Below are 26,770 nucleotides of genomic sequence, written 5' to 3'. Positions count from 1 at the left end.
TACTGGATGCCCAAAGGGAAGAAGTTTAAAAATGTCTGCTGTATTTACAACTAAGGTTATACATACATGTACATATGGGCATATAGCTATACACTTGTGTGTGTGTAAGAGCATTTATGTGTATATTTGTAAGGCAATATCTGCAGGCGGTAAGTTGGGCATATCTGCTAAAACAGTACATATTGATATTTTAGGACTGGTTTATTTCAGCTTATTGCTTCTCTCTCTTTTGTAATACATTGTTGGAAGAAAATCAAGTTTTTCTGCTTGATTTGGTGTCTTTATTGAATCAGTAAGCAGAAAATATTTTATGCACCAGCAGAAAGAGTTACTAATTCCAAAAGCTGCTGTAACGCCTCCATCAGCTCTGATTCCTTGTGCTTTGCCAGCAAAATACATCATAGAAAGGATTGGCTGGAAAGAGCATGGCTGACACATTCAAAAAGAGAATGACTAGGTCATTCTACCACTGTGTTTTGCTTGGTCTTAAATATTTCTTTCAGTAGAGATTCTATATCCTCCTCCTGCTTTCTCCTGTTTCCTTATCCATGCTACTAGAATTTTTTTTTTTTTTTTTTACATTAACTTATTTTGGTTTTCCTCAGTCTCTTCTAGAATCAACAATTACAGTATATTTGGGTTTTCATACATGTTCTTCTTGACCTTTGATCATACTTTTTTCCTCTCCTTTGGACACTGTCCCAGTAGGTATTGCGGTGAGGTGCTGAAATGAAACAAAACTCCAGCTGAGGCCTTGCCCAAAGCGAAGGATAGCAGAAAGATTACCTTTCATTCATAATGGATTATACTGCATTTATGCATCCCATTATAATGATGACTTTTTATGCAACAACGTGTTGTTGTTATGTTCAGTTTATGATCCAGTCTGATCCCAGATGACTTTCCGAAGAACTGTTCCCTAATCAGTTGTTCCCCATTCTCTGTGGGTTCAGATAATTGTTCCTGCTGCAACAAAGAGCCTCTGACCTTATTCAAATTCTTCATGTCATGTCTCCAAGTTGGCAGTATTGTTTTGAATTGAAGTCTTGTTCTCTTGATACAGTTTTAATTTGCTTAGCTTTATGCCTCTGCAAATTTAATAAGTGTATACTCCATTCTACTGTCTGAGTTGTTAATGAAAGTATTAAATAGCGTCAGATTCAGGACAAACCCCTGTGGAACACAACTCGGTGTGTCCTCCTCTTTTGGTATATAACTACTCCAAGTTCAGCTTTTCAAACAGCTTCACATCCATATGGTGCTTGTTTCTTCTAACCCATTTATTCATGGGTAGCTTTTGAGAATGTGTCCTGGTTTCAGCTGGGATAGAGTTAACTGTCTTCCTAGTAGCTGGTACAGTGCTATGTTTTGAGTTCAGGATGTGAAGAATGTCGATAACACACTGATGTTTTCAGTTGTTGCTCAGTAGTGTTTAGACTAGAGTCAAGGATTTTTCAGCTTCTCATGCCCAGCCAGGGCACCTGACCCAAACTGCCCAACGGTGTATTCCATACCATGGGACGTCCCATCTAGTTTAGGAACTGGGAAGGGGGGGGCAGGGATTCGCCGCTCGGGGACTGGCTGGGTGTCAGTCGGCGGGTGGTGAGCAATTGCCCTGCGCATCATTTGTACATTCCAATCCTTTTATTACTACTGTTGTCATTTCATTAGTGTTATCATTATCATTATTAGTTTCTTCTTTTCTGTTCTATTAAACCGTTCTTATCTCAACCCAGGAGTTTTACTTCTTTTCCTGATTTTCTCCCCCATCCCACTGGATGGGGGGGAGTGAGTGAGCGGCTGCGTGGTGCTTAGTTGCTGGCTGGGGTTAAACCACGACACTTCTGAAAAAAATGGTTTGACCTTTCTTGATTTAGTGATGTATCAGTCCATTGGTATGATACTGCCACTGCAGTTCTGAGCAAGTATTTGTATCTCTGACATACAGGACACAACTGGATTTTTTTTGTTGTTGTTCAGTTGTTCTTTGTTAGTTTTTTTGTGGTTTTGTTTTTTCCTTGGCCTGTTCTTTTTGAAGGAATGGTTCTTTTTACAGTAAGGCTAGAGGATGGTGATTAGATGGATTTTCAGTATAATCTCTTGTGGTGCCAGGTGCCCACCAAAGCCGTTCTATCACTCCCCCCCCTCCTCAGCTGGACAGGGGAGAGAAAATACAACAAAGGGCTTGTGGGTCGAGGTAAGGACAGGAGAGATCACTCACCAGTTACCATCATGGGCAAAACAGACTCAGCTTGGGGAAAGTTAACTCAATTTATTACAAATCAACCAGAGTAGGGTAATGAGAAATAAAACCAAATCTCAAAACACCTTCCCTCCACCCCTCCCTTCTTCCCAGGCACAACTTCACTCCCAGATTCTCTACCAACCCCCCCAGCGGCACAGGGGAACGGGGAATGGGGTTTACGGACAGTTCATCACATGTTATTTCTGCCGCTTCATCATCCTTAGGGGCAGGACTCATCACGCTCTTGATCTTTCATCATTCAGAAGCTGCTTTCTCAGAGAGTGCAAATTAGAGTTACAGCTTAGAAGACTACTGATTACAGCTGTGATAGGGATTTTGCCACAAATTTATGAAACCTGTCTGTCCTGACCAACGGACAGCAGTTCAGCTAGTAAAATATAAATGGAAACAGTATATATGGCTGCATTTCTGTAAGTTTTCTATAAGTTATAAAAAATAATTTTATAACATCTAGAATAGTTTTAAGCAGAGGGGGAAAAAAGCCCTGATATTTAGATGTCAAATACACGGCAGTGTTGGAAACAAGGAAAACATAGAATATTACTTCTAATTAGTTTGCCTTACTGTTCACTAGCTAATCCATGCTTGTGTACTAGCTGGCCAGTAAGCAGAAACTGACTTTCAAGCCATATGAAACGTGCTGCTTTTTTCACGTGCGACCAGTCACATGGGATGAGAAAGAATAGATTTTGGTGTAATACTCAGGGACCTTAGAGTAGGCTTAAAAGTTTGTGGAGGAGATCTGGGAGACCTGTGCTGATGGTACATTGAAGATGCAGGAAGAAACTGATGGGTTTGTACGTGGTGAGAGGTGATGAGATGGGATGATGTGAATTGGTTGTAGGCATTCCTGTGGCAGGGATTACAGCAGACACAGGGAATATTTGGTGTTACTGCAGTGACGTGTGTGAGATCTCTCTAAGGGTATCAGGCTGGCTTTGGAAACTGAAGATCCCTTCTTTTTCCTTGTATTACTGCATTAATATAGTTGCATTATACATACCTTGAACAAGTGGGGAAATCTTCACATATATTAAAAAAATCTAAATTAAAATGAGGTTATGAGTTCAGTTTTCTTTCCTTTTTTTAAAAGCAGACATGGTAGGCTGTAATGATTATCATCAGGAAACCCAGGATGAACATAGGATAAGCTGCTGTAGCAAAGTTTTATTATCCTGTCATCTATGGCTGTGGAAAGACTGTTAAATACCTTTATACAGTATGCTTTTCTGGTGGTTATCTACAGTGTGCTAATATTTTACTGACAGGCCTCCATTTTTATTAATTTAGTAACAAAAAGATATATTAATCCTATTAGAAAATATTAAATGCATAATGTATTATCTAAAATAGAAATAAACAATGGGAACAGGTTTTAATAAATCTTATAATTGACTTGATATTAAAAATGTGTGTTATTTTCCAGTATTATTATTTAGTCTGGTTTGAATTCACAGATTTCATAGTTACAGCTACTTTGAAAATGAAGCTCAGTATTTAGGATAATAAAAACATACATTTAAGTAAAATAAGTTTCAATTTTTTGTAGTTCTTTAAACATTTGAGCTATTCCTTTATCTTACTTGTTTTCCTGTTTTTAGAATTGAAATATGCTTCAGTGGAGTAAGTACTGAGGGTAATGATATATTTTTCTAGTTGTATTTTCTCCTTATCTGCTCAGTATTTCACTTATGTACGAGATGATAGGCTATATTGCTTTTTCTACATCTTTTACTAGTCAAAAAATATTTTAAAAAACCTCTCAACTTTATAGAAGTGGCATTTTTATCACTGATAGTTATTGTACTTTTTACTTTTTCCATGAAAATCAGTGTTGCAGAAAAGCTTCTGTGGAGATGGTGAGTGGGAAGAAGGTCTAAGATGTGTACTTGTAGATTTTATGTCGGGGATTTCTTAACTGACAGTTTGTCTTGTTTCTCAGCCATATTATGTCTGAGTATGTGAGGATGACAGATACAGAGCGTGATCAGATAGATCAAGATGCTCAGATATTTATGAGGACATGTGCCGATGCCATTCATCAGCTGAGAACAGAAGGTAAACTGAGCAACTCTTAAATGTTTTTTCTTAGTTATTGATAAAGGTTAATATAATGCTGAATATTGGATGGTGAATCTGAAATGCTTTTGGAAAGAGATTTGGTGAAGTCTCATTGCCTTTTTGTTTGCATCTGTGTAATCCTATTGACTGATTAGTACTGTACTTAATTTTCTTTAATGTTAGTGGAAGGAGAAACCAGAGCATAGAATTTTATTTATTTGTTCAAATACGCTAATTAGCAAGTGTAAAAAAGATAGTCTTAAATATTTATCACTCGAATAGTAATTTAGCACTGTGGCACAGAGGCCTGAACTATAGCTCACTAAATTCAATGGTTGTGTCTGTCTTACTTGTCCATCTGTAAGGTATTACAAATACAATCTTTCCAAGTTTGAGAAAATTAAATAACTTTAACAGAGTCCTGGTAAAGTAAGAGGATTTTTGACAACTTGAGTAGGGGATCATACCTTTACAACACTATCTTATGAAAGTTCTAGAGAGAACTTCTCTTTTGCCATTTTCAAGTTGACTTTCTGTATGTGTGTGTTTTATCAATATACCAAAGATTTTCATCAGCTTTGAAATGCCATCTAAACATAGCTGTAGCATTATTCAGAATCATTGCAAGTCAGTCATGCATGGGCACTACGTAGTATCAAAATAAGAAATATTGATAAATGTGAATTAAAAGTATGTTCGACATAATAAATCCCAAAGATTTCCACATAGTCTATACACTGGAGAATTTAAAATGTTAAGTTAAATATTTTAAGGAAGTTAAACCTCTAGATCTGTGTTGCTGTGCTTAGCTTGGTGACATCTATTCTTGTTTAGAAATTTAATTGACATAATATGACTCAGTGGCATATATAACAAATCAATAACATAAATATTGTAAGACACTAGCTGTTTTCAGCTTCTGCTTTGTTGTAATTATTTGCTGTTTTACAGAACCTATATTTAAATATAGCTGTGTTTAAAATAAATAGTAATATATAAAATCTTAATAGGCTCTTGAATATAACTTGCCTATCAACTGAAAATGCAAACTTTTGTGCAATTCAGTAAAAATTTAAAAGATTGTGTTATATCTTTCTTATGTATTTCAGCACACAAGGGTGTCCAGTCTGCTCAGGTAAAGGAGCACAGAACAGCTGTCTTGGACTTCATTGAAGATTACTTAAAAAGTACTTGGTATTTATTGAATGGTTAAAAATGAATGATTGTATTTTCCAAGAGAGAAATAATGCTCTTCTAACCTGAAATTTTGTTTACTGCTATCTTGAACAGGAGTGTGTAAGCTGTATTCTGAACAAAGAGCCATACGAGTTAAGCGAGTGATAGATAAGAAGAGACTGTGAGTAGTGTCAAAATATAGTTTAACTGTGCCTTTCATTTGTAGGACATTCAACAAAACTATTATTCATGTTTAGATTCTAAGGAGATTGTTTTAATGGAAATCTGTAGTTGGATGAGCAACTTTTGCTGTCAACAGGTACGTGCCAGGGCTCTCTTACACTTCTGGCATGTGAAGTTAAATCTGTAAATGGCAGAGTGCCAATATAGTGTTGTGCTTCTCATTTATGTAAATGATTAAAGCACCGAATCAGTACAATGTGGGTTAATAAACCTATTGGACTTCTACAAATGCAACAAAATATCTTTGTGTGTCCCATTAAGTAATATTCTGCATAAAATAATTTAGAATGAAATCTTGCACATTGGTAATATGTCTCAAAGATGCTATGTAGGATACCATCTGTTTAGGTACAAGAGATGTTCACTTCTCTTTCCCGGTCTCTTTTTGTCTTTTTTTTTTTTTTTTTTTTTGGGGGTTTTTTTTTTTTTTTTTTTAAGCCACTATCTTTCTGCTGAAGCAAGTGATTATGTTGTGAATAAATGCTACTTGAGATGGCAGGTCTTCATGGCAAGTAGAAACATGATTAAAATAAAAATCTTGAAAGTAACTTCTTAACTGAAACAAAACACACTCCCTGGTGTAAGAATGACAGGGAGAATGAACAGGTTTGCAATTTATTTAATACCTGAAAGGCTTTCCATGTCTTCTCAGTCTGCATTATTTGAATTTTAACCTTAAGTTCCATTATGTACGTTTTAATTTAAAAATAACAAATTCTAGAACATACACATCAATAAATAAATTCTTGAGTGTTTTTCCAAGAGTTGATGCTGCTTTATCAGTTTGGTGTTTGGCTCAATCAGCTATTTAATTGAAACTAGAGAGATGTTTTCAGAAGTCCGTAAGTACATTTTATTCAGAGTGACTCAGCATGATTAAGCACAATTAGATTCACTCAAATATATCCTCCTAAAACATAAATAATAGTACAAACCAAAACCCAGTAAACAAAGTACCCCAAACCAGTTGTGAAATTTGGTAAGAAGTAATGAGAGAAAAGTAAGGCATTGGTATTTTTGTAACTGCCGCAACTGTTCAGAAAAAACATACAGAAACAAACTGTGTGATATTTTTCATGTGTAAAAATACATAACCTTATCAGTATTCTTCACACTAAAGAACTTCAAAGAAAGACAGCATGGTTCCTACAGTTATAGAATTGGCTAACAAATACCACCTCTTCGGTTTGTGGTACTCTTATATTATTGTTTCCATGTGAAACCCCAGGTTCAAGATTTCTCAGATGACTGCACAGAGAAAACAACTCAATTTGATGTATGCTAAACATGGAGCAATGAAAGAGCTATTTCAGAAGTTAAGAGTACAAATAAAGAGCAATAAGGCATTAAAAAATAATCAGGAAGATGCAGTCCTTTTATGTAATATTGGAGGATACTGGAGATTGCCTCTTTTTATGGATGTAAGAACTAGAAAACAGATGTTGCCCAGGTGGAGTCTGTATGCATTGCAGATGTGATGTAATGGCTAAATTGTCATTTAAATTAAAATTGCATTTAAATAAATCACAGGGCATAAACCAATCTTTATGATGACTTGAAGAAAAAGTCTCTTTTTTCATATGCCTTCAACTAGTTGATTTGTAATTTCCCCAAGGATTTCAGCAGGCGCTTTATGTGATAAGAAGAACATGTTTCATCGCTTAAAAGAACGAGGCGTTCTTTAAATAGTACATCCCAGGCATCTTGTTCATTTTTAATTGAAAACTTCATACATTAGCCTACTGTTCAAAGTAAGGACAACAAACAATAAAGGAATACATTTCTTTAAAAGTAAATTAATCCTAGTGCAGTTCTTCTTTCCTGCAATTTAGTCAACTTAAAACAGGAACGTATCAGACAATACTGAAAAGTTTGCAGTAAAAATATACGTCTTTTATATTGATAAGCTTCCTAAGCTCTTCAATAAATTGCTTCAGTGTTATAATTTTCTTACATAAGTTGCCTTTATGTATTAACTTATATTATTTGATTAAAAATTTCTGCCAATTACATAGGACTAGTTCCCCAGAATGAAAAGTTGAGAAATAGAAGCACAAGCAGCTTTTTCTGTAAACGTACCTGGTTGTGATTTTCAGTTTTTATGTTTATTGGTATTCAAAATTATATTTAATTTCAATTTTAAACTTCTTTTTCCATTAGAGTATCTTGTGAATTATGTATGCAATTATTAAAATTAAGCTGATATTTTTATTATCTGGGGAATTGGTGTTTTATTAGTATCAGACCTAGTTATTTGAACTGCAAGGACATCCAGGTAAGTCTTTTCTTCCTCATTATTAGGCAGGTTTGGGACTTGAGAGGGAGGAGATGAGAGAAAAAGAGTTCTTATTTGCAAAATTACCGAAAGCCCAGTACTTGCAGGGGTTTTAGAACTACGAAAAGTTCCCTGTTACTGGTTTTTTCCTGTTCAAATAATATAGTCACTCAGTGATGACTAATGCATTATATTCTGTTTTTCTCAGAATTTCTAATTATGGGTTAGGATTTAGACACAATACAAAGAAGGAAAGGAACACAAAATACAACACCTTCTGTTAAGCAACAGGGGAAGATTGCAGATCATAATGAGATTAACTGTTGATTATATTTGAGAGGGGAGGAAGTGATGAAGGTGGCATAGGAGGTGATTCAGCCCATTGCTTTTTGGTTTTTTGTTCTTTAGCTTCTCTAACAGCATAATTGCTAAGCATTTAACTGTCTAGTATGTAGCAGTTACAGAATTAATTGTAGACAACAATAAACCACAGAAGTTTACTGGAAAAAATATGTTGCCACCACTTTTAAACTTTTTTTGGTGCCACAGTGAAACATGCTTGACAAGCCCTTAATATATAATCAATGAACATGCTTCTCATTTGTTGCATTGCCTTTGTATTAAAATTACATAGCAGGGACTTAGATGTAGTATATATCTGTCCACTGCATACGTTTTTTCTTTTCCTTCTAAATGGTCTGTTATGTCTTTTGGCACACAAAGTAAGGATCACGCTCATTATCATTAAACTATTCTTTAAAGCTAGTTAATAAAAATACTTGTTTCGGGAAAAACTAATTCTGTTGTATTTTCTTACTTTTCCTTTATGGTAATTGACAATATAAAGTAAAATTGTAATTATTACTTGAAAAAAATAAAGTAGTGGTTGGTGTTGGCTATTGCTACTAAAAAGAATTTTCAGTATGACTAAAATGTCGTTTGTTTGCTTTTTTTAAAATACACATATTGTAATACACTGGATTTTTGAAAGGAAGTTTAATAAAATGTCTTGTATTTCTATGCTATAGCCTTCAAAATTCTCCTCAACTCTGAACATGTAATGTGTTATGTTGAGGAATACTGTTCATGCTTTCTTTGCTTTTGTAACAATATTTCAGTGAAAGTTGCTAACTACATTTTGTATCTTGACTGGGAAATCTTTAATATGAAGCTTGCAAGAGTTTAAGTGTCAAATTTAATAATCTCTGGTTGTTCTCATTTTAGAGAAATTCAACTGTGTAATATCAGTTAAATTATAGGCTCTTGTGCTTCTAGGTCCAGACTTGAGCCTGAGCAGAGCAATGTGTCCAAATCGCCTCTTTCCCCTGAAAAATCTTCACAGAATCCTTTAGATGATTCTGAAGAAAAACTTTCTGCTGAGGAAAGCAAAGGTAAGAATAAAACATAGTTACATTTCACTTTTGTGGCAAGGCCTGTCTGTTAAATAGTACTTTCTTCACATTACAAGGGCCTGTTCCTGTGACTTGCACCTTTTCTATTTTCATTTTCCCTGAGTTGATCAGGCTTTTGTGAAGCACGTTGTGAGACTGAGGAAGCAAAATCTTAAACTTTTTGACATGCTTTTTCCAACCAGCTAAAAAAGTCTTATGACTTGCTGGATTCCTCATCCTCTCAATAAACTCTGGGTGAACTCTTTTATTTATTTTTATCAATATCCATCTACTTATTTTGAGATCTGTCTGATTTTTTTCACATTCCTTTCACTGATGGCAAGGAATTGGAAAGTAGCTCAATGACTTTCCGGGAACATTTTCTAGTTTTTTAAGTACAGAGACCTTGAGTTGGACACTCCTACAGTAGGAAGTTGAAGGTAGAATATGCTCATAGAGGGGAGGTTACTGGCTGGCCAGATCCAGTAGTTTTGGGGATGTTCTCCACAGCATTGAGTTTACCTGCTAGAAGGATTACATCTCATCTTTCAGTGGGCAGGAGACAGGCAGAAGTCTGAAGCAGTATTTCTGACCCCAGGGTCATTTCAGCTGGTGCTGTTCTTGACAGGACTGGTGAACATTGCTTCTGAGGGCAGGGGATGCAAGTCCCTTCCCTTAGCTGTTTCGGTCTGTCCTGGGATGTGTACGCTGGCAGAACTTTGTTGCAGAGTGCCTTTCAGAGTACCACCACTATGCAGATAATTTCAGGTTTCACACCTAAAGAGAAGTCTCATTTCTGTGATTCTGGAGTTGTTTTCCCTGGCTTGAATTCTCCTGCTTGTGCTGTCTACAGGAGTCCAAGGCACCCTGTGATTTACAGTGTGAACTTTTTTTTTTTTTTTTTTTTTTTTTTTTTTTTTTTTTTTTTGGAGAGAAAGCGAAACTGTATGAAAGGTGACATTACGTTAGGATAATACTTCATCAAGATAGAAGAAATGCACTGGATGGCCATATTATTCTGATGATCAGTTGTTGTTTCTTTGGTGATTATTAAAAGAGTAAAGTTCCTCTGGTTGGTGACTGTAGGGCCATACAAAGGGTGGATTCATGTGAAGTGGATGCTCCATTTCTGGATGAAGACTAATACTGAATTACCTCACAGTGCGAACAGTTTCATTTTCTGATACGGCATTGCTTATCTTCCTAACCAGTTTGTACTTCTGCAGGCCCTATCAGTATGCTCCCCCCTGCCCCCAACACTGAATTTATTGTAAGAAGTAAAGGCTTTGATTATGTGTCGTTTCTAGTGCTTACTATGTTTTTATAGTATGTCTTAAGTGATGCAGCACGTAGGCACGTAGATGAGTTTCACCTTAACACGTTATCAGTGTTTTGCAGCTGTGGGCTAGTGCCGGCAGAGAAGCGGCAGCGTAGTAGCATCTTCATTGCCCTGTGCTCTTTCCTTGTTACTGAATGTCTCCGCAATCTCTGAAAGTGTGCACTCCCGCCACATAGTGTCATTACAATTTTTAGCTCCAAAAATCTGTGCTACGCTGTGGAAAATGCTCTTCTTTGCCTTGGACACAGCAAACCAGTGCAGTAAACAGAAATGAAGCTTTGTTTATTGCACATTCATTTTGATTACTCCAGTTTTCACTTTTATTAGTTTATGCTTTAATTTTTTTCAAGAAAGTAGGGTTCCTGTCACGTAAGTGATGCTGATGCCATACTTACGAGGGATTGCTGACTAGTCTTTGAGAAAACTATGGAACTTGTGTATCAAAATAAATCTGTCTGAAGCAGTTTGTAAATGCACACAGCCTGTGATTCCTCACATAAGGGTAAGTGTTGGTTGCTGCTGCTTATAGAAGTCAGCCTTGTGACTTTTCTGGTAGGTGGTTGTCAAAGCATGGAAATAGCGTGAACAAGATGACTAGGAAACAAGAAGCTCAGTTTAAATCTTATAGCCTTTCGGTTTTTTGTTGGTTTAGGGTTTGTTTTTTTTTTTCAAGTAACTTTTCAGATTTTTAAGAAACTGGAGAAATTAACCGCATTTAGAAAGAAACTATTTCATCCTCAGGATGTTGGTGGTTTAGAGAATGGTGATCATTCGTCTTTATGAATTAGCCATCATCAGCATGCCTGGGTCCCTTGCATTAAATATCTCAGCTGTAAAGATAGTTCTTCCGAGAGCAGCTTGTGGTCCTGTTCTTAAATTGAATATTATGATGAGCAGCTGAATGTCCTGCTTGGCGTGCTGAAGCACAGCTTGGGTTTTGTCTTTCTTTTTGGCAGAAACCAAAGCAAAATGTTATTACATTTGTTTTGAGGCAAAGCACCTGTTTACATTAGAATTATACTGGACATGCCTCATGGTAGGAAAATAGTCTCTCTGGAGACTGCTTTTATATGCTGACAGTATTTATCTGCATATTACAAATTGGCATTTAGTTTATGGAAATAAATGTAAATAATGAGTAGCTTTTGAACTGGTCCACAAGCCTAGCAGCTGTCTCCTTTCAGCATGGAAAAGGGTTCAGAGCATTTGATCATTACTTTGTATCTCCGTCATGCCTTAACTACTTCTCTTTCTGCAAAAGAAGAGTAGTTTGGCTTTTGCTGGGTGACTTGTAGAAAAGCATTAATGTCAGGTCCATGAAAGCTGCAGAACAACTTTCCCAGTAGCCAGAAGTGTACCACAGTGATAGGAGGAACCCTAGGGAGATACATGTTTCTTGCTTACCTCTTACCGTAAGTGTATTTGCTTATTAGCAATCACATTGGATACAGGTGCTGTTTTTTTAACAGTGCTGACAGTGCCTGAAAGTAATTGGTTCCTGTGGGATAAAATAGGAATATATCTTTTTTTTTTTTTTTTGCCTTGGCTCCATAAACTAATTATCTTCTTTTCTTTGAATCCAGTAAATAATTCATTATAATTTTGATATAATGTAAATACATTGATTACCTAAACAAATAAGTTTTGTGTTTCTGTGAAATAGACTTTAAATACTGAAGATACCCCATGGAAAACATAGAGATGAATCCTTTCTAAACAATTTTAAAAGATATTCTTGTTTTTATTTGTTATTACTTGTAAGAAAGAACAGATCTATTTTTGGTTGTGGTTTGGTTTTTGTGTTGGGTTTTTTTTTTGTTTTGTTTTGTTTTTTTATTTACTATATTCCTTATCCACATCCCTCATTTATAACATTGTCATTGTTTTTACATCCTGGTTTAGTTGTTGGGAAGCAAAATAACATTTATAAAGGAGACATACACAACAATGCTCTTTTATAATACTTATTTGTCAATAGTTTTCACAAATATTATAGTGAAGGATGAAAGTAAAAATTTCTCCTTATAATCCTTTTCATATATTTGTTTATAAATAGGACTACTCCATTCAGAGGCTTCCCAAGTCAGTATCTGAGTGATGGTGCATCCGTGCTGCTTATGCATTTGAAAAAAATTAGGTTTAGAAGGTTATAACAAAAGAAATGAAAATACTTATAAATGCCTTTTAAAAAATGACTGGGTTAAATAGGAAGTCTGAAATCTATGAAAAAGTAAAAACTTTCTATATTTTAATTTGCAGCCTGCATCTGGTAAGTTAAAGCAGGTTCAGCTGTGATCTGTTTTGGGGTGGTGCAAATCTCTCTTTTGGGTTTTGTAAAAATGCCACAGCCAGTAGGGAAAAGAGAGGCCCACTCAAGAGTGCAGTCTTATCATTGGGATTTTAAACACTGATGCTAGAACAGCTTCAGAAACAGTAGGTTCCTGTTTCTTTTCTTTAGTTTCTTTTCTTTCCTATGCTAACTTCTGCGTCTATAATCAGAAGTATATAATTAAGCCTAAAAATAAATCTTCCAGAAGGAAATATCCCAGAAATAGCCATTCAAGATCTTTTATGCCCAGCTCCTGCTAAGATTTATGCAGATTAGCTTTAATCAAAGGGGAAGTGCTATTGAAATCAGTGAAGCAGCCATGATGTGTAAGGGTTAGTTTGTGGGATCAGATCTGATTCCTGTTGTATGCAGGAAGACCCCTTGCACAGTGTGCTGTAGGATTTGCACTGTAATATGCAGTTTGAACAACAGCGTGAGGAAATTGAGCTCATCCTGTGAACTTTGCTCAAAATGTCTTTGAGATTCTGTTTTTAGTCTTTGGAATGAGGAGCTGGTAGTTCTGTCAAGTCTCATTGGAAGATAATAGCTTTGCATATAGACTGTTATTTTGAAAACTCTGTGTTATCTTCTGTTAAAAGACAAATGCTACAGTATTTTGTGCCCTAACAAGTCTTAGTGCATTGCAAGTTGGTTTACATCCTTCACTGTAAATATAGAAGTGCAGCTCCTCATAGTTCACAAAATTAAACTCATGCGTAGACTTGTTCCAGTTTAGAAGTTAAATGTTATTGGTGTAATTTTGTGCTGTAAATACAGGGTGAATCTCAGTTAATGATAATGAGATATAACAATTTCATCAGCATTCTGAAATGGATGAAGAATGATTTTCACTCTACTATTCAGTGTCCTGCATTGTCTCAAGTGTTTGGTGGTTCTTTTACAGACAGGAATCTGCCTGATGCCCAAAGTAACCTTGGATTATGGGGGGACGGCAAAGGTGAAGATGAGCTGTCACCTGAAGAAATACAGATGGTAAGTATATATTGTGTCTTATTGTCCATTTTATTATATTTTCTGCTGTATTCATACGTGTTAAAGTACAGATTCACCTGAACTCATTTTCAACTTTCATTTTATGCAGAATAATGCCATAACAAGATACACCTTTTGTATATGGCTTCCTGGTTCTTCTGGTAGCAGCTAATATTTAAAAGTGCTACAAAATACATACATGGAGGCATGAAATTAGTAACTACTATTTTTCAACGATTGAAATTAGAATTGTTTTTAAAATTGCCATTATGAGTTCCTTTCTTAGTCAAGAAACAATAGAAGTCAAGTCAACATCAGAAGAAGCATTATGAAACTTCTGAAAGAATAAAGTGTTGGCCATTTTTTGCTTGGACTATTTTTAGAACACACCTCAAATAGTTATACTGTTTAAGTATAACTATGAAGTTATAATTCATTTTATTCCTTTTTATTTTTTTGGATTATCAAAATCAGATGGGTTTACTAGAAGAAATAGCTACAAGCTTGCTGTTGCAACAGAACCTCATGAATTTTACCTTTTATTCATTTCTCCATTATCAGCACGTTTATGTATTGTTTGATCCAATTCTGCTTACAGTTGAACTGATATACTACAAAATTTCTGACATAGGCATGATTGCTGACAACCTATATGTTAGACTTTTTGATATTCCTAAAATTTGTTGTTTTGGACATGGCTCAAAATTCTTAGAAAATCTCTCCACATTAGCACCCATTGCCTTATTTTATATAAAGAAGGAAAAACTGATTTATAACTAGTCAGTAGATGTGCAGTTTTCAAAATTATGAACTTTACTAAGGCAAAGGGCTGCTGCAGTATGAATATGTGAAGCTTCCTTGGCAGTGATTAGAGATCTTCCCAAACACAATATGCATCACTCTTCCCGTCAGCGATGAGTAAGTTGCACATAATTATGGCGTGGTTTGTCAAAGACAAAAGGTTCTTCAGAGGCTGCTCTTGATGCTCTCATGTTGTCCTTGAGTGCCAGTCTGAAATCTAAAGGCTTACTCCTGCTTTCTTTTTCTTTTTAAAGAGAATTCTTAACGTATTTTCATTCTTCTGTGTTTAGGCACAATATTATTAGCCCCCTTGCTGTAATCTTCCAGAGGATCAGGAGGGAACAAGCATCAGAGGTGATGGCTCTGACAGGGTTTACTAATAACTGACTACTAAATGTTGGATTGCTTTTTGTAGGCCTCACACTGTAATTAAGTTTTACACGTTACATCCCTTGCCATGGTACTTTGGGAATAAATACATTTCTTTTTCATGAAATCCTTTTATGCTTTTTAGAGTAAGGCCCCAGATACCTCACAACTTAGATGAGTTGCTGAAGTCTGTGAGTTTTGTTCTGTTTCTGTTATCGAGTGAAGAAAGATAAACATCTTAAAATGCTGATTTTTGCCCGCCAAGAATTTGAATTTTTCCCTGGAGTAAGTTCTCTTTATTGACTTGTGAGGGGGAGTGATTCCAGGCTTAAGGAAGAGAAAAATTACGTTCATAGTTTAATGCTTTGAAGGATTTCTAGACTCATAAATCTCCAATCCTAAACTGCTGCTTATTAGGCGTTCAGACAGCTCTTCCTAGGGTAGAACCAACAGGCACTTTTTAAAAATCCATTATTATTCTTTACCCATTCAGAGCTCTCCTGTGCTATGCTTTTTTTATTATTATATATTTTAAAAACTTTTACTGGTTGTTTTGCACTGATTTACTTCTGTTGTGCTTTCAGGAGTTGCACTTCCTGTGAAAAAGGGTATAAAAATAACACTGATGTTCCAAATTAAATGAACTTTTAGCTCAGACAGACTATAATATGTCCTTATTCTTAGCCTACAGAGTTCTGTCTATAGCTTGCAAGAAAATTTATACCATATAACAGTGCCTTGATGTCAGTGCCATGATTAAGCTTAGAAAAATTACTTCTGCTGGAAACTTCAGATGTCAGCTTTATCAGTCTGCTCCGTGAGAAGAGAGACACAAATTTACTAGTCTGTTTAAAGAAGCAGAAGATCAAAATGCTACCAAAATAAAAATAACATGTAGTCCTATATATATTAATCCACTGAAGCGTTATTACTGCTCTTGTGCCATAGTTTGTTCTTAAATTTCCATGTGTGAATTCACATTTAAAATTTATTTTTATGTGCTCTCAGTACTTGTGTTTTAGTACTGACACTAGGAAACCAGAATTGAAAAAAGCATACAAAGGGAAGTTACCACTAGAATAGCCTCCTCTCTGCTTATAATTTATTCTGAGTTTTGCAGAAATCTGGTTCTAAGGTGGATGTCTGAATCTGCTGTTGAATCTTGCTGTGGCTCTGATCTGACCCAGAGCTGTTCTCCCCTGTTGTAGCTCACTGCAGGCTGACGGTATGACCACCAGCAGTCAGGGCTGGCTGTCTCTCACACTATGAGTCTATGCTTCTGGCACTGTTGTGAAGAAATACAAGCTTACTTTCTACTTCTCCTAAAAATGAACAAGCGTCAGTTACTTCCACATTATGCTTTGGAAGGAGTCTACATTTATTATGATTTAAAAGAAAAGTGAGTCAGCATTCATGGCAGTGTTAATACAGACATTTTTTTCTTTCTCCACCAAGTTGTCAAGTAGAGAGCGAGCTGATTGTTTCTAGTTATAGTTAATGCCCCCCCAGTGAGGGTCATTTCTTGTCAGGTAATTTTTTTACTGTTGGATTGGATTGCATATTATTGGAGTTGTCAAACTGTAAACAGAGTTGTATATTTGTGTAATACATATATGTGCACACTAGAATTTCCGATGTAAATGTTGCCACTAACACGTTGATGCTCAGAGCTGAGGAAGCCATCGGTCTGTTCTGTGGACCTAGCACGATTTTTTTTCTTCTTTTTTTAGGGTTGGGGGTGGGGTTCTGAACACTATAATTAAATAATTTACAAAGGCTAGGGATGTATGTGGCGACTATTCCACAGCAAAACTGCTCTTTCAGTGTATTTTTGAGGCAATTTATAGCTAAGAGTTGGCCTTTATTAGTAAAAGTTGGATATTATATAATTGTACTCTTAATGGACTTTAAAGTCATGGGATCCGTTATTCTAATCTTCAGGTAAATTTGGGTTCAAGGTGCAAATATAGGTGTAACTAGCAAATAATTTGAGTATTTGAATGTGCATTCCTTTTTTCATTGCATAAATCCTTCATACTAACTTAGCAATATTTAATGACTTCATTGTGCTTTTAATGCAGGAATCAAAGCATCTTTACAAACATGTAACAAACCCTCACCCTTTAGTTAATTTATTCACTCAAAGGACAGTTAATTATTTCTCCTCTGCATTGTTTGCTGTTACAGAGAAGTTAATTTCTACTTTTTTAACATTTGATTTGTGAAGAGTGGACCAACTGCATTTAAGTTACTCAGAAAATCCAGCAGTTGTCAGAAGAGGGTAGGTTACAGTGTAGAAACTGCTGTGTTGGTTTTAAATTGGAATGTGTTGTGTCAAATCATACTTAACAATTCTCAATCATGGTTCCATGATCCTTCCTGGGGGTAAAATAATGAATTAAAGCCCTATCATATTGCTACAGCAGCAATTTTTATCAGTATTTTACCCACAGGAGAGAGCTTTACATTGTTCAAAATGGTTGCAGGCTATTGTATGATTTGCACAATAAATTTCAGTTTATAACCCTGAGTACAGGTATATTAATGGGTTTTATAGTTATTGTGAGCAGATGTCTTGTGGTTGCATTGAGTGGGAAAAAATCGGGCTCTGCTGTTTGAATTGTGAAAATACCTAATTTTCCTTGACTGTATCTTTTTTTTTTTTTGGTTGGTTGGTTTTGTCTTAAATTCAGGTACAGTACACATAATGACTTATCTCATGGGATAACAAAAAAGAACTGATCATTTCTTATGCATTAGATCTTTAGACATACCTTAAGCAGTTTGTCACTTTATGCCATACTTTGGTAACAGAATATTTCACTGTCATAAAAGAGGCTACTTTAATAAGCCATAAATCATTGAGCTATGCTGATAGCTAGCATTTGGTTTATGTTCCCCTCATGTAAATCCCTTTGTGACACACTGGCATATGATGTGTTCTGCGCTCTAACCTTTTGTTCAATTGACTGTTTTAGCATATCTTACCGCTGTCTGTGCCAAGCGGTCCATCAGCCATGATTTCAAATTGCAAAAATAATTTAGCAGCTTAAAAGGCAATCTGTGCCAGTGGAGGGTTTTAAATATCAAAGGGACTTTTTAAAGAATACTTTCTCAAGTGGATTTGTGCTATTTGTAAGGGATTAAAATCATTCACTGTTTCTTTATTGAAAATTTGCCTTCTAAATTAGTTATCATCTCAGTTTTACTAAGGCAGCAAAATAGGGAATTTTTGATGTTGAATTTTTGTGCAGAAATACTTATCCTTACAGAAGTCAGAAAAACAATTACAGTTTGCTGGTCCCATCTAGTCACTTAAGGACCAACCAGTCAACTCGGTGCTATATCTCATGGCTCTATTTCATTGCTCTGTTCCTTGGCTTTGTTCTGAGGTGACTCTACTAAAACCAGAGACATACAGTGGTGTGAACGCACAAGTGCAGTGATGAAACACCTTTAACAATCTGCCACTGTAAAGTAAATATAACTGTATTAGTCAATTATATTTTAACAAATGCTCTGCTCTGTAGAAGGAGACACTACAGACAGCGGTGACAATGGCACTTGAATGTATTGCAACACTGATACTTTTTTATTTAACAAAACCATTGGATCTTTAGGGTGGAAATCAGTGGGACTTCAGGGAGCTGTGCAGTATGTTCCTCTGTTTCCCCTGGACCCATGGGGCTGGGCTCCTTTCCCAAGGCCTCCACCCCACAGTGAAGGTGACCGTGCCTGACAGCCCTCCTCCTCATCTGTGATCTTGGACCCTCTGGAGTCCTTTAACCAAGGAGAGAAAGCTGTTCTTACCAATCACGCAGACAGTGAACCTCTAATACAAAAAGAAATTTGTATTTTAAAAGAAATAAAAAATCATTTTTCATTATTTTTCATGACATAAATTGCCTATGTCAGAAGACTGAACCTTTTTCTATGAGATTCACTGTTACCCTTCTTTAAACACACCTGTCATTTCACACTCACTTCTATGAAATTAAATGTACTGCGTTAAAAATCAGAAATTTGTAACCTTTCCCCCTAAGTCATGCAGGTTGACATTTAATTTGCTGTTGGCAGAAAGTCAGGTACTGTTTTTCCAAGTGTCCTGATGGGCTTGAAGCAGGATGAAAAATGTTACAGCACAAAGTGTGGGGGACAGTGGTGATGGTGTGGGGTATGAGAAGGACGGAATGAAGGTGAAGGGTATGAAAGGTAGCTTGCCTCTTTCTTATTTTCTTGCTTTTCTGTTGGGTCTGTGGCAGTGCAGAAGTCTTGCTCAGCTCCTGCTACCCACGCTCCCTTAAGCCAGCCCTATCATCTGGTCCTGTGGTAGGATTCAGTTTACTAACCTACCAGAAAACGCACAAGGAAAAAATGGTTAGTGAGCTAAAATGTCATACCATGAAACCAGACGAGCAGCAAGCAGCACTTGCTTGACTGCATATGTGGGGAGAGAGAGAAGGACAAATTCCTCAGTGGCTGCACTAGATCTTTTTCACTTCACCCTGAGTAGTCCACACACTTTATTTCTTCTCTGTGTTAGTATTATAAAAGTACTTGATAGGGCAGAAGTTTCAGCTTGAACATTCTGTATCATTTCAAGGGATGCGTACATCAGCATTTGAAGCAATGCGCACGAGGAGTTGCACAAGCTGTATAAAGAAGATCTTAGGGATAGGGATGCTGGTGGCATGATTGGGGCAGGGTGGGGGTCACAGGGGTGAGCCAAAGATGGTCACCAAACAGAGCAGTATAATAATGTTAAATTATTACAGACTGGCTCTGTGAAAGAAGCTATGTGTCAGATGAACTGTATGTCATATTATAGCCACTAGTTTTCATGTTGTATTTTAATGACAAACTGCGCCGTTGTTTAAACTACTTTGAAATACTAAGTGCGTGCTTCATTTTCAGCTATTTCAGTAGCACTGCTTTAAAAGCAAAATGCCCATTTGCCTTTCAGTGATGTAACATGACCCTCTGTGTCATAGTAATTCCCTGTGATTCAGTCTTTTCCCCCCCTCCTTCCTTCTTTTGCTTTTTGCACAAGATGATAGTTGTTTTCAAATACTATCTTCTCTGGGCAACACCTCCTTTTCTTGCAAGGTTAAGCTCTGGGCGTACGCTCAGATAGCGAGCAGTTCCTATTGTACCAACTGAAAACCAAGTCTGACCTGTGAGCAGTGCTGCTCTGTTGGCATTTTCATCTTTAACACACCGCTCTGTCTTAAAAAGGAGAACGAGACCTTGCAAGGTGACTGAGGGGACTGCTGTGCTTTTACTGCTAATGAAATTGTAACGTGATTGAATTATGCCAAAATCCCAGTGTGTTATGAAGGCTCGTTCAAAATAAGGAGATTAACTGACCTAGAACAGGCCTTGCTGTCTTGCACAGCTCCTGTGTCAAATTCCTTGCATTCTGAATCCTGTTTTCTGGTATTTGCACTGCTGCATGTATCACTCGGGTTCGTCAGAGGTGTGCAGCAGGTAGTTTTCAGTAGAAATGAATTTCTGTACAACCGCGTAGACCAGGTCTTTTCCAGCTTTGTAAGAAAAGTGCAAAGATCTGGTCAGTCAGCTGTGTCCATACCACAAAGGTCCAGCTGTTACCGGGGCTTTGGCCGTGTAGAATTAACTGGCAGAATACCCTGACTACGCTTCCCCTCCTTCCGCCAGAGCGGGGCTTGTGACCCTTCCAATACAGGGTGCTCTTGCTGTCCCTGATGGCAGGAGCCTTTTGGCTGGGGCTGGGGCAGGCCACGGAGCTCCCCGAGAGCGTGAGCGTACTGCCCGGAGCCCAGTGGCTGTGGGGCGGAGAGCTGCAGGCCCCCTCGGGCTTTTAACCAGCTGTAGCTGGCTGCCAGACTGCAGGATCAAACTCGAGTATTCAGGCACCTTGAAAATCCCAGCTCAGCACGTCCCAAAGGGTTCTTTCTAAAACACAGTCCTTAACGACGCTGTTTCCAACCAGTTCCACTACAACATGGGATACCTTTCTCAGCTGTGTTTTGGCTGTGCAGTTTTTGTGTCAGCAAATCATGTCATTATACTTGCTGCGTGATCACTTGTCCTGTAATGAATCCCAAATGATCCGACAGTCAAGTACATCTGAAAAGTCAAAGCTCATTTTCCTGTATGAAGTATTCTATATATGCTTGTATTTGAAAAATGTAGTGCTGAAAGTATATTTAAACGTTTCATTGACTACTGATGAGTTTTATTTAAAAGAGGTCTGCTGGAATAACTAAAGCCAATGCATTTGTAAAGCATGAAGTACTAGATGTCAAAATATTTCCTATTGTAGCAAAATCTAAAAGCTCTTAACTTCATGCCATGGGCAGTACATGAATAATGTGAAGGACATTGCAAAGATCTCATGAAGAGAATCACATGCTTTCACAAGCATGAAAGCCTTCCCCACTCAAATTTCTAAAATAATAAAAAAGGACAGGTTTAATCCACTATATTTTTCCTTACTGCAAAGTAACTTGAGCAAAATCTTCAAGTTATTTTGGGGTTTGTTTCATTAATGGGAAGAGAATGACAAGTGTTACAATGACTGGTTACAAATAAGCAGATTCATATTGTTTATTTAGGCCAGTATTAGTAATTCTTGGAAGATCTTTTTAGTTGAGACATACCGTAAATATAGTGCAAGGAAGGGTAGAAGTTGGTTGATCAGGGGTGGGGGTTGAAGAAAGTTCTCCAAATCCAAGCATGTGAACTCATGTGTGTCATTTCCTTCTTCCCTTCTTCCAGTTTGAACAGGAGAACCAGAGACTTGTGGGTGAAATGAATAACCTCTTTGATGAAGTCAGGTACAGTTTTCTGTGAGCACACCAGTCCCAGAACCCACACACAGTACATTTGCTGCAGGACACCTGGCTGCCTGAATTGTAGTGGTGTGGTAGAAGGAGGGATGAAATAGGAGCACCCAGGAAACAAAAACTGTATGAGTTTACACATTGTGCTGTCCCACAGTGTAAAGAATGGTTCTGAGTGACACATGGACTATCCAAATAGTGCTGGTTAAATTTGGAAGGTTTATATTCTGTCTCACTTCACTAAGTTTAAAAGATTAGGTCTTCCATTCCTATGACGTTGTCTGCTGCATATACAGACAGCAGGAGGGGAGGTGCAATCACTGACCCCCATGCAGAGACCTCTCTTCACGGCAGAGCGGCGGTGCCGCTTGCTCTCCGCTCGCTGTGCAGAAGACCGGAATGGCTAACTCGAGCGAGAGCTTTACTTTTGGATTATTAGTACTAGGCAAGATGAATTCTGCACTTCATAGTCGCATATAAAATGATATGTCAAAATGAACTACTTAGGGTCCACCATGGATTTTGTTACATTAGGTGTAAGAAGGAAGATCGCTGAAACCCTTGCAGTGAAGGCTAGTATCTGCAAATTTTGGGGTGGTGCCTTTCCCGGAGCTTCACTGTGGGCCGGTTGTCTTCCAACCATGAACTGTCAGAGCACTAATCACAGGCTATTGCTGCATAACAGGCGGCTAACAAAATAGCCGTGCCTTTTGAATAGCCCGCTTACTGGGTTGGAGAATCTGAATCTGCAGGAGCAAGAAATGTTTGCACTAGTTTCTAATGGAGTATTTCTGTTCTTTGCCAAGACAAATTGAAGGAAAAGTGGTGGAAATCTCCAGATTACAAGAGATATTCACTGAAAAAGTCTTGCAACAGGTTAGTATTATTTAATACTAGAGCAGCAAATACAGTTGGAAGATTTTCTTGGGGGTATCTTGGTCTTGGTTGCGTGCAAGATGTAAACATAAGATTAATGAATCTTTGACGCAAATGTGAAGGAAAATTTTTTTTTTCTTCAGATGTGAAATCAAGATATTTACTGTTGTTACTTAACAGTATGTACTGGGAATGGAAAATGCAACGTGTGTTTGTTAGAATGATCCCTCTGCCTCAGAATTAGCGTCCTGTTAAATGTTTTACTTTACTTAACAGCATCTTTTCTGGAAATGGTGGCACCTCTTCCAAAAGAGCTGGCAAAAATTAGACAGGTTAGATTTGATTCTAGATAAATGGGAGACTTCCTATTGATCTTGGTGGTCTCCATTCAGGCTCATAAAATCACAGATAAATTACAACTTAATTGCCTCTGTACCTTTTGCATCATTGAAACTAAGATGTTAGTAGTACCAGATTTTATTTCTGAGTTCTGCTTGTTCCCGAATTCCTTGGAAGTGTTTTTTTTCTAACATACATCACTGTTTCTCAATTTATTTTTAACAGGAAACTGATATTGACAATATCCATCAATTAGTTGTGGGTGCAACAGAGAATATCAAAGAAGGCAACGAAGACATACGAGAGGTAACATTTCTAAGTTGTGTTTTAAACTCACTTGTTTCTCTTAACTTTCAGTTTTGCCCAAGTGTTGCTTTAAACAGCACATGCGAGCTCACCCAGAGTACAGGTGCAGTGTGTGCTGGGGTGTCGGGACACGATTTTGGAAAAATTGTACAAGTTAGTGGAGGTTCTGAATAGTTTGTGTTGCTTGTCTCACTAACCATGATTTGAATAGCTATACAAGTCTGCAGAAATCTACTTGGCCTCACCTGCGTTTTAAACATGAAGGTCACCTGGCATGCATTTAAGCACCTGTGAAGTTTGGTTAAAAAAAATGAAGAGGGGGAGAAATTGCAGACTATGAATGAAAGACAGTGCTGAAATTGTTGGAACTAGAGTTAAATGCTGAGTGTTAGCAGAAGACTCTCTTTACCATACTGAATGCATCTCACATGCTCCTAGTAAACAAATCTATCCCATTGTCTTACTAATTAGAATGAAATTATGTTTTCTTTCAGGACCTGAGATTTCAATAAAAAGAGAGTTCCTAAATTAGGCTACTGAGTAAATGGCTCAGGTTTTTTTTGTTTGTTTTTTTTTTTCTCCCTCCTGAAAGCATACAGAGTATGTAGCTCACCCCTGAGTTACCTTCTGCTCAGCTCTTCTGAAAAGTGCATCAAACATGCATGAACTGATGTTATTTTTGCCACAATTTTCACATTTGTAGGTAAAACTAAGTTTCCTAAACTACACTGAGAAACAGTAGAGAAAGGTGACAAATACAAAACTTTGTCACTCACATTAATGTTTGTATTGCATTAAAAAGTCTATTCCATGTATAAATCTGAAAAATGAGAGAGAAAAACAGGTCCCTTGCTATATGCCAGTCTCAGTTTTGGGAAGGAGAATCCAAGAAAAATACTTCCTGTTCTTGTTCCTTGCTCTGCTTGCTCTGAGACTGAAATAACTGAATGACAGTGCTAAAGCAACTTCCAAAACTAGTTGTCAGGTTTTGGGGGGGGTCGTTTGTAGTCAGAAGAGGTTTATTAGAATGATGAAGGCCTGATTATTTCTTATCACAGAATTTCACTTTTGGAACTTAAAACTAACCTTTATGCATGTATGTTTTGATGTAGTTCTTCATGTTTTAAGTGTATTTCCATTATGTGGGATCTTGGCATTTTTTTGTTGTGTGTGTTCGTTTTGGGTTTTTTTAATGACCAATTTTAAGATTTTGAGAGAAAGAGAAGTATGACAAATCTAAAGAGGTGTAGCCAACCTTACTTTTATTCACTTGAAATTAATGGCAAGTTTTGCTCTCTCTTGTGGGAGGGAGGAGTGAATCCACCAACAGTCATCCTGGGTTGCCACTGTTGAAATTCTACTGTATGTTTACTGGTGATGGTAATGGCGATAACTTTTTCCTCACAGGCCATCAAAAACAATGCTGGATTTAGAGTATGGATCCTATTCTTCCTTGTGATGTGTTCATTTTCCTTGCTTTTCCTGGACTGGTATGATAATTAAAAATATAATATTGTCTACATGCTTTGTTTGTAAAACTTTTTGACATTTTTTTCAATGGAGCAGGGTATATATGGCATACCTGTGTCTTTTATGCATTTTTTTCATACTGCTATGATGGAAATGTTTTCCAGTAAATAAGCATGTGTATATATCCATTAGTGCAGAGGGAGCAGATAGGATTCATTTTAAATCCCTTTATCGAGCATAAACCCACACTTAATCCTGCAAATAACATAGAAACCTTTGAAAGAGCTACTAAGAAAGCTACAAGCTGGAGCAGAGCTAACAGAAGAAAAAAAACGATAATGGTTTTATCATAGTCACCCACACATCTGTCATGTTTAAAGTCCAGCTCCCAGTGTGCAGACCAGATCAAGAGAAAACTGTTCCTGTGCAAAAGCATCTACACTCTCTCAGGCTTTTATTTAATCATACCACTTCAGTACATAGTGATCACTTTGCACATGTATGACCTCTACTTCTAATCCTTTGGAACTACTCGAGTCAGAGATCAGGTTGATTTAATAGTAATAATAATAAATCAGCTAGAGAGCTTTACTTCTAGGTGAAAAGAGAGAATACAACACAAACAGATTCTGCAGTGAAACAGATGTTCTGGGATGTTGGAACAAGGCCAAAGGATAGACAATATTTAAGCTAAACTCTTCAAAGTACTAAAATTGGGAGCAATTTGTTAACTAAAAAAGGTCTCAAAACCAACTGTAGATAAGAATCAATAAACCCCCTCCTGTTAAATTGGAAGAAAAAATGGTTTTGACTTCAAGAAGCATAAGCAATCTGTTTTTCCTAGATTGTAAAGCTTAGTATTTTTTAATGTTTATTGTTATGAGAGAGAGAGAAATAAGTTTTCTCATCAGTATTTACTTGTGCATTAACATTTTTATTGTCCTAAATTTAAGGGGAGGAGATGTATCATGAATCACTTCTATGTAGGACAGTCTTGGGGAACAGATCTTTCCATCTTGTAAAATCTGAATGTCCTGTGTAAATATGTTGATATGAAATGTGTGTTTTGCTATCTCTCTTCTGAAATGTACATTTCTATACATTATATGCAACAAGCAGCATCATCCTCATTCTTTACTTTGCAGAGAGTGAAAATGTCAAAAGTTACATGTGAATTAATGACACTCACTGAAGCATATGCCTATTAGAAAATGCAAACATGGTATGTCTTGAGTATCTTAAGCTTGAAATTTTTAAATGCAAAGAAAAATTTGGCACATAATTTATTGCTTTTTATGCATTCCACATACCATAATGACTTAATAAAAAGCCTTTTACAGATATACTGTGTAATGCACATTTCATATCAAACCTAGAGAATTAACTTATAATGGTTATTTTTACTGTATTGGTAAAAAAGGTTGTTGATAAAGCAGTTCTACTGGAGAAAAATAAAAGTAGAGCTCAACATTTTTGTTCTACTACCGATCTTCAGAAACAGCCCATACCAATGTTTGCCCTTCACTTTTGTATAGTCTCTACCAAAAAAAAAAAAAAAGCAACTTTTGACATGTCCACCACACCTTGTCCCATTCAAGTTACATGAACAAAAATGTGACTTGCTTGCCCAGATGTTTCACACACTTACTTTGTCTGTTAAATTAATGTCTTTTTTGTAATATATATTTAAGATTTATAATAAAAATGAAAAC

At 36.8% G+C, this 26,770-nt stretch overlaps 1 protein-coding gene across 2 annotated transcripts in view; it reads left to right on the top strand.

Moving 5' to 3' along the window:
* The window catches only part of STX18 (syntaxin 18), a 66,838-nt gene extending 40,119 nt beyond the window's left edge, over positions 1 to 26,719 (top strand). The window contains exons 3-11 of one of the 2 annotated variants that reach the window (XM_010583458.1): positions 4,209 to 4,324; positions 5,437 to 5,514; positions 5,618 to 5,684; positions 9,297 to 9,412; positions 13,985 to 14,073; positions 22,003 to 22,061; positions 22,874 to 22,943; positions 23,508 to 23,588; positions 24,996 to 26,712. In XM_010583458.1, the coding sequence (XP_010581760.1) occupies positions 4,209 to 4,324; positions 5,437 to 5,514; positions 5,618 to 5,684; positions 9,297 to 9,412; positions 13,985 to 14,073; positions 22,003 to 22,061; positions 22,874 to 22,943; positions 23,508 to 23,588; positions 24,996 to 25,091 (772 nt within the window). In that variant the 3' untranslated portion in view covers positions 25,092 to 26,712. Of the gene's footprint in view, positions 1 to 4,208; positions 4,325 to 5,436; positions 5,515 to 5,617; positions 5,685 to 9,296; positions 9,413 to 13,984; positions 14,074 to 22,002; positions 22,062 to 22,873; positions 22,944 to 23,507; positions 23,589 to 24,995 lie in introns of both variants that reach the window. The other variant, XM_010583459.1, reaches the window with a different exon arrangement.
* The last annotated feature ends 51 nt before the right edge of the window (positions 26,720 to 26,770 follow it).

The sequence above is a fragment of the Haliaeetus leucocephalus genome, unplaced genomic scaffold (assembly GCF_000737465.1).
Source record: "Haliaeetus leucocephalus isolate CR32 unplaced genomic scaffold, Haliaeetus_leucocephalus-4.0 Scaffold906, whole genome shotgun sequence".
NCBI classification, from domain to species: domain Eukaryota; kingdom Metazoa; phylum Chordata; class Aves; order Accipitriformes; family Accipitridae; genus Haliaeetus; species Haliaeetus leucocephalus.
Note: the sequence above shows the minus strand (reverse complement) of the source record. Positions and strands in the feature narration are given on the sequence as shown.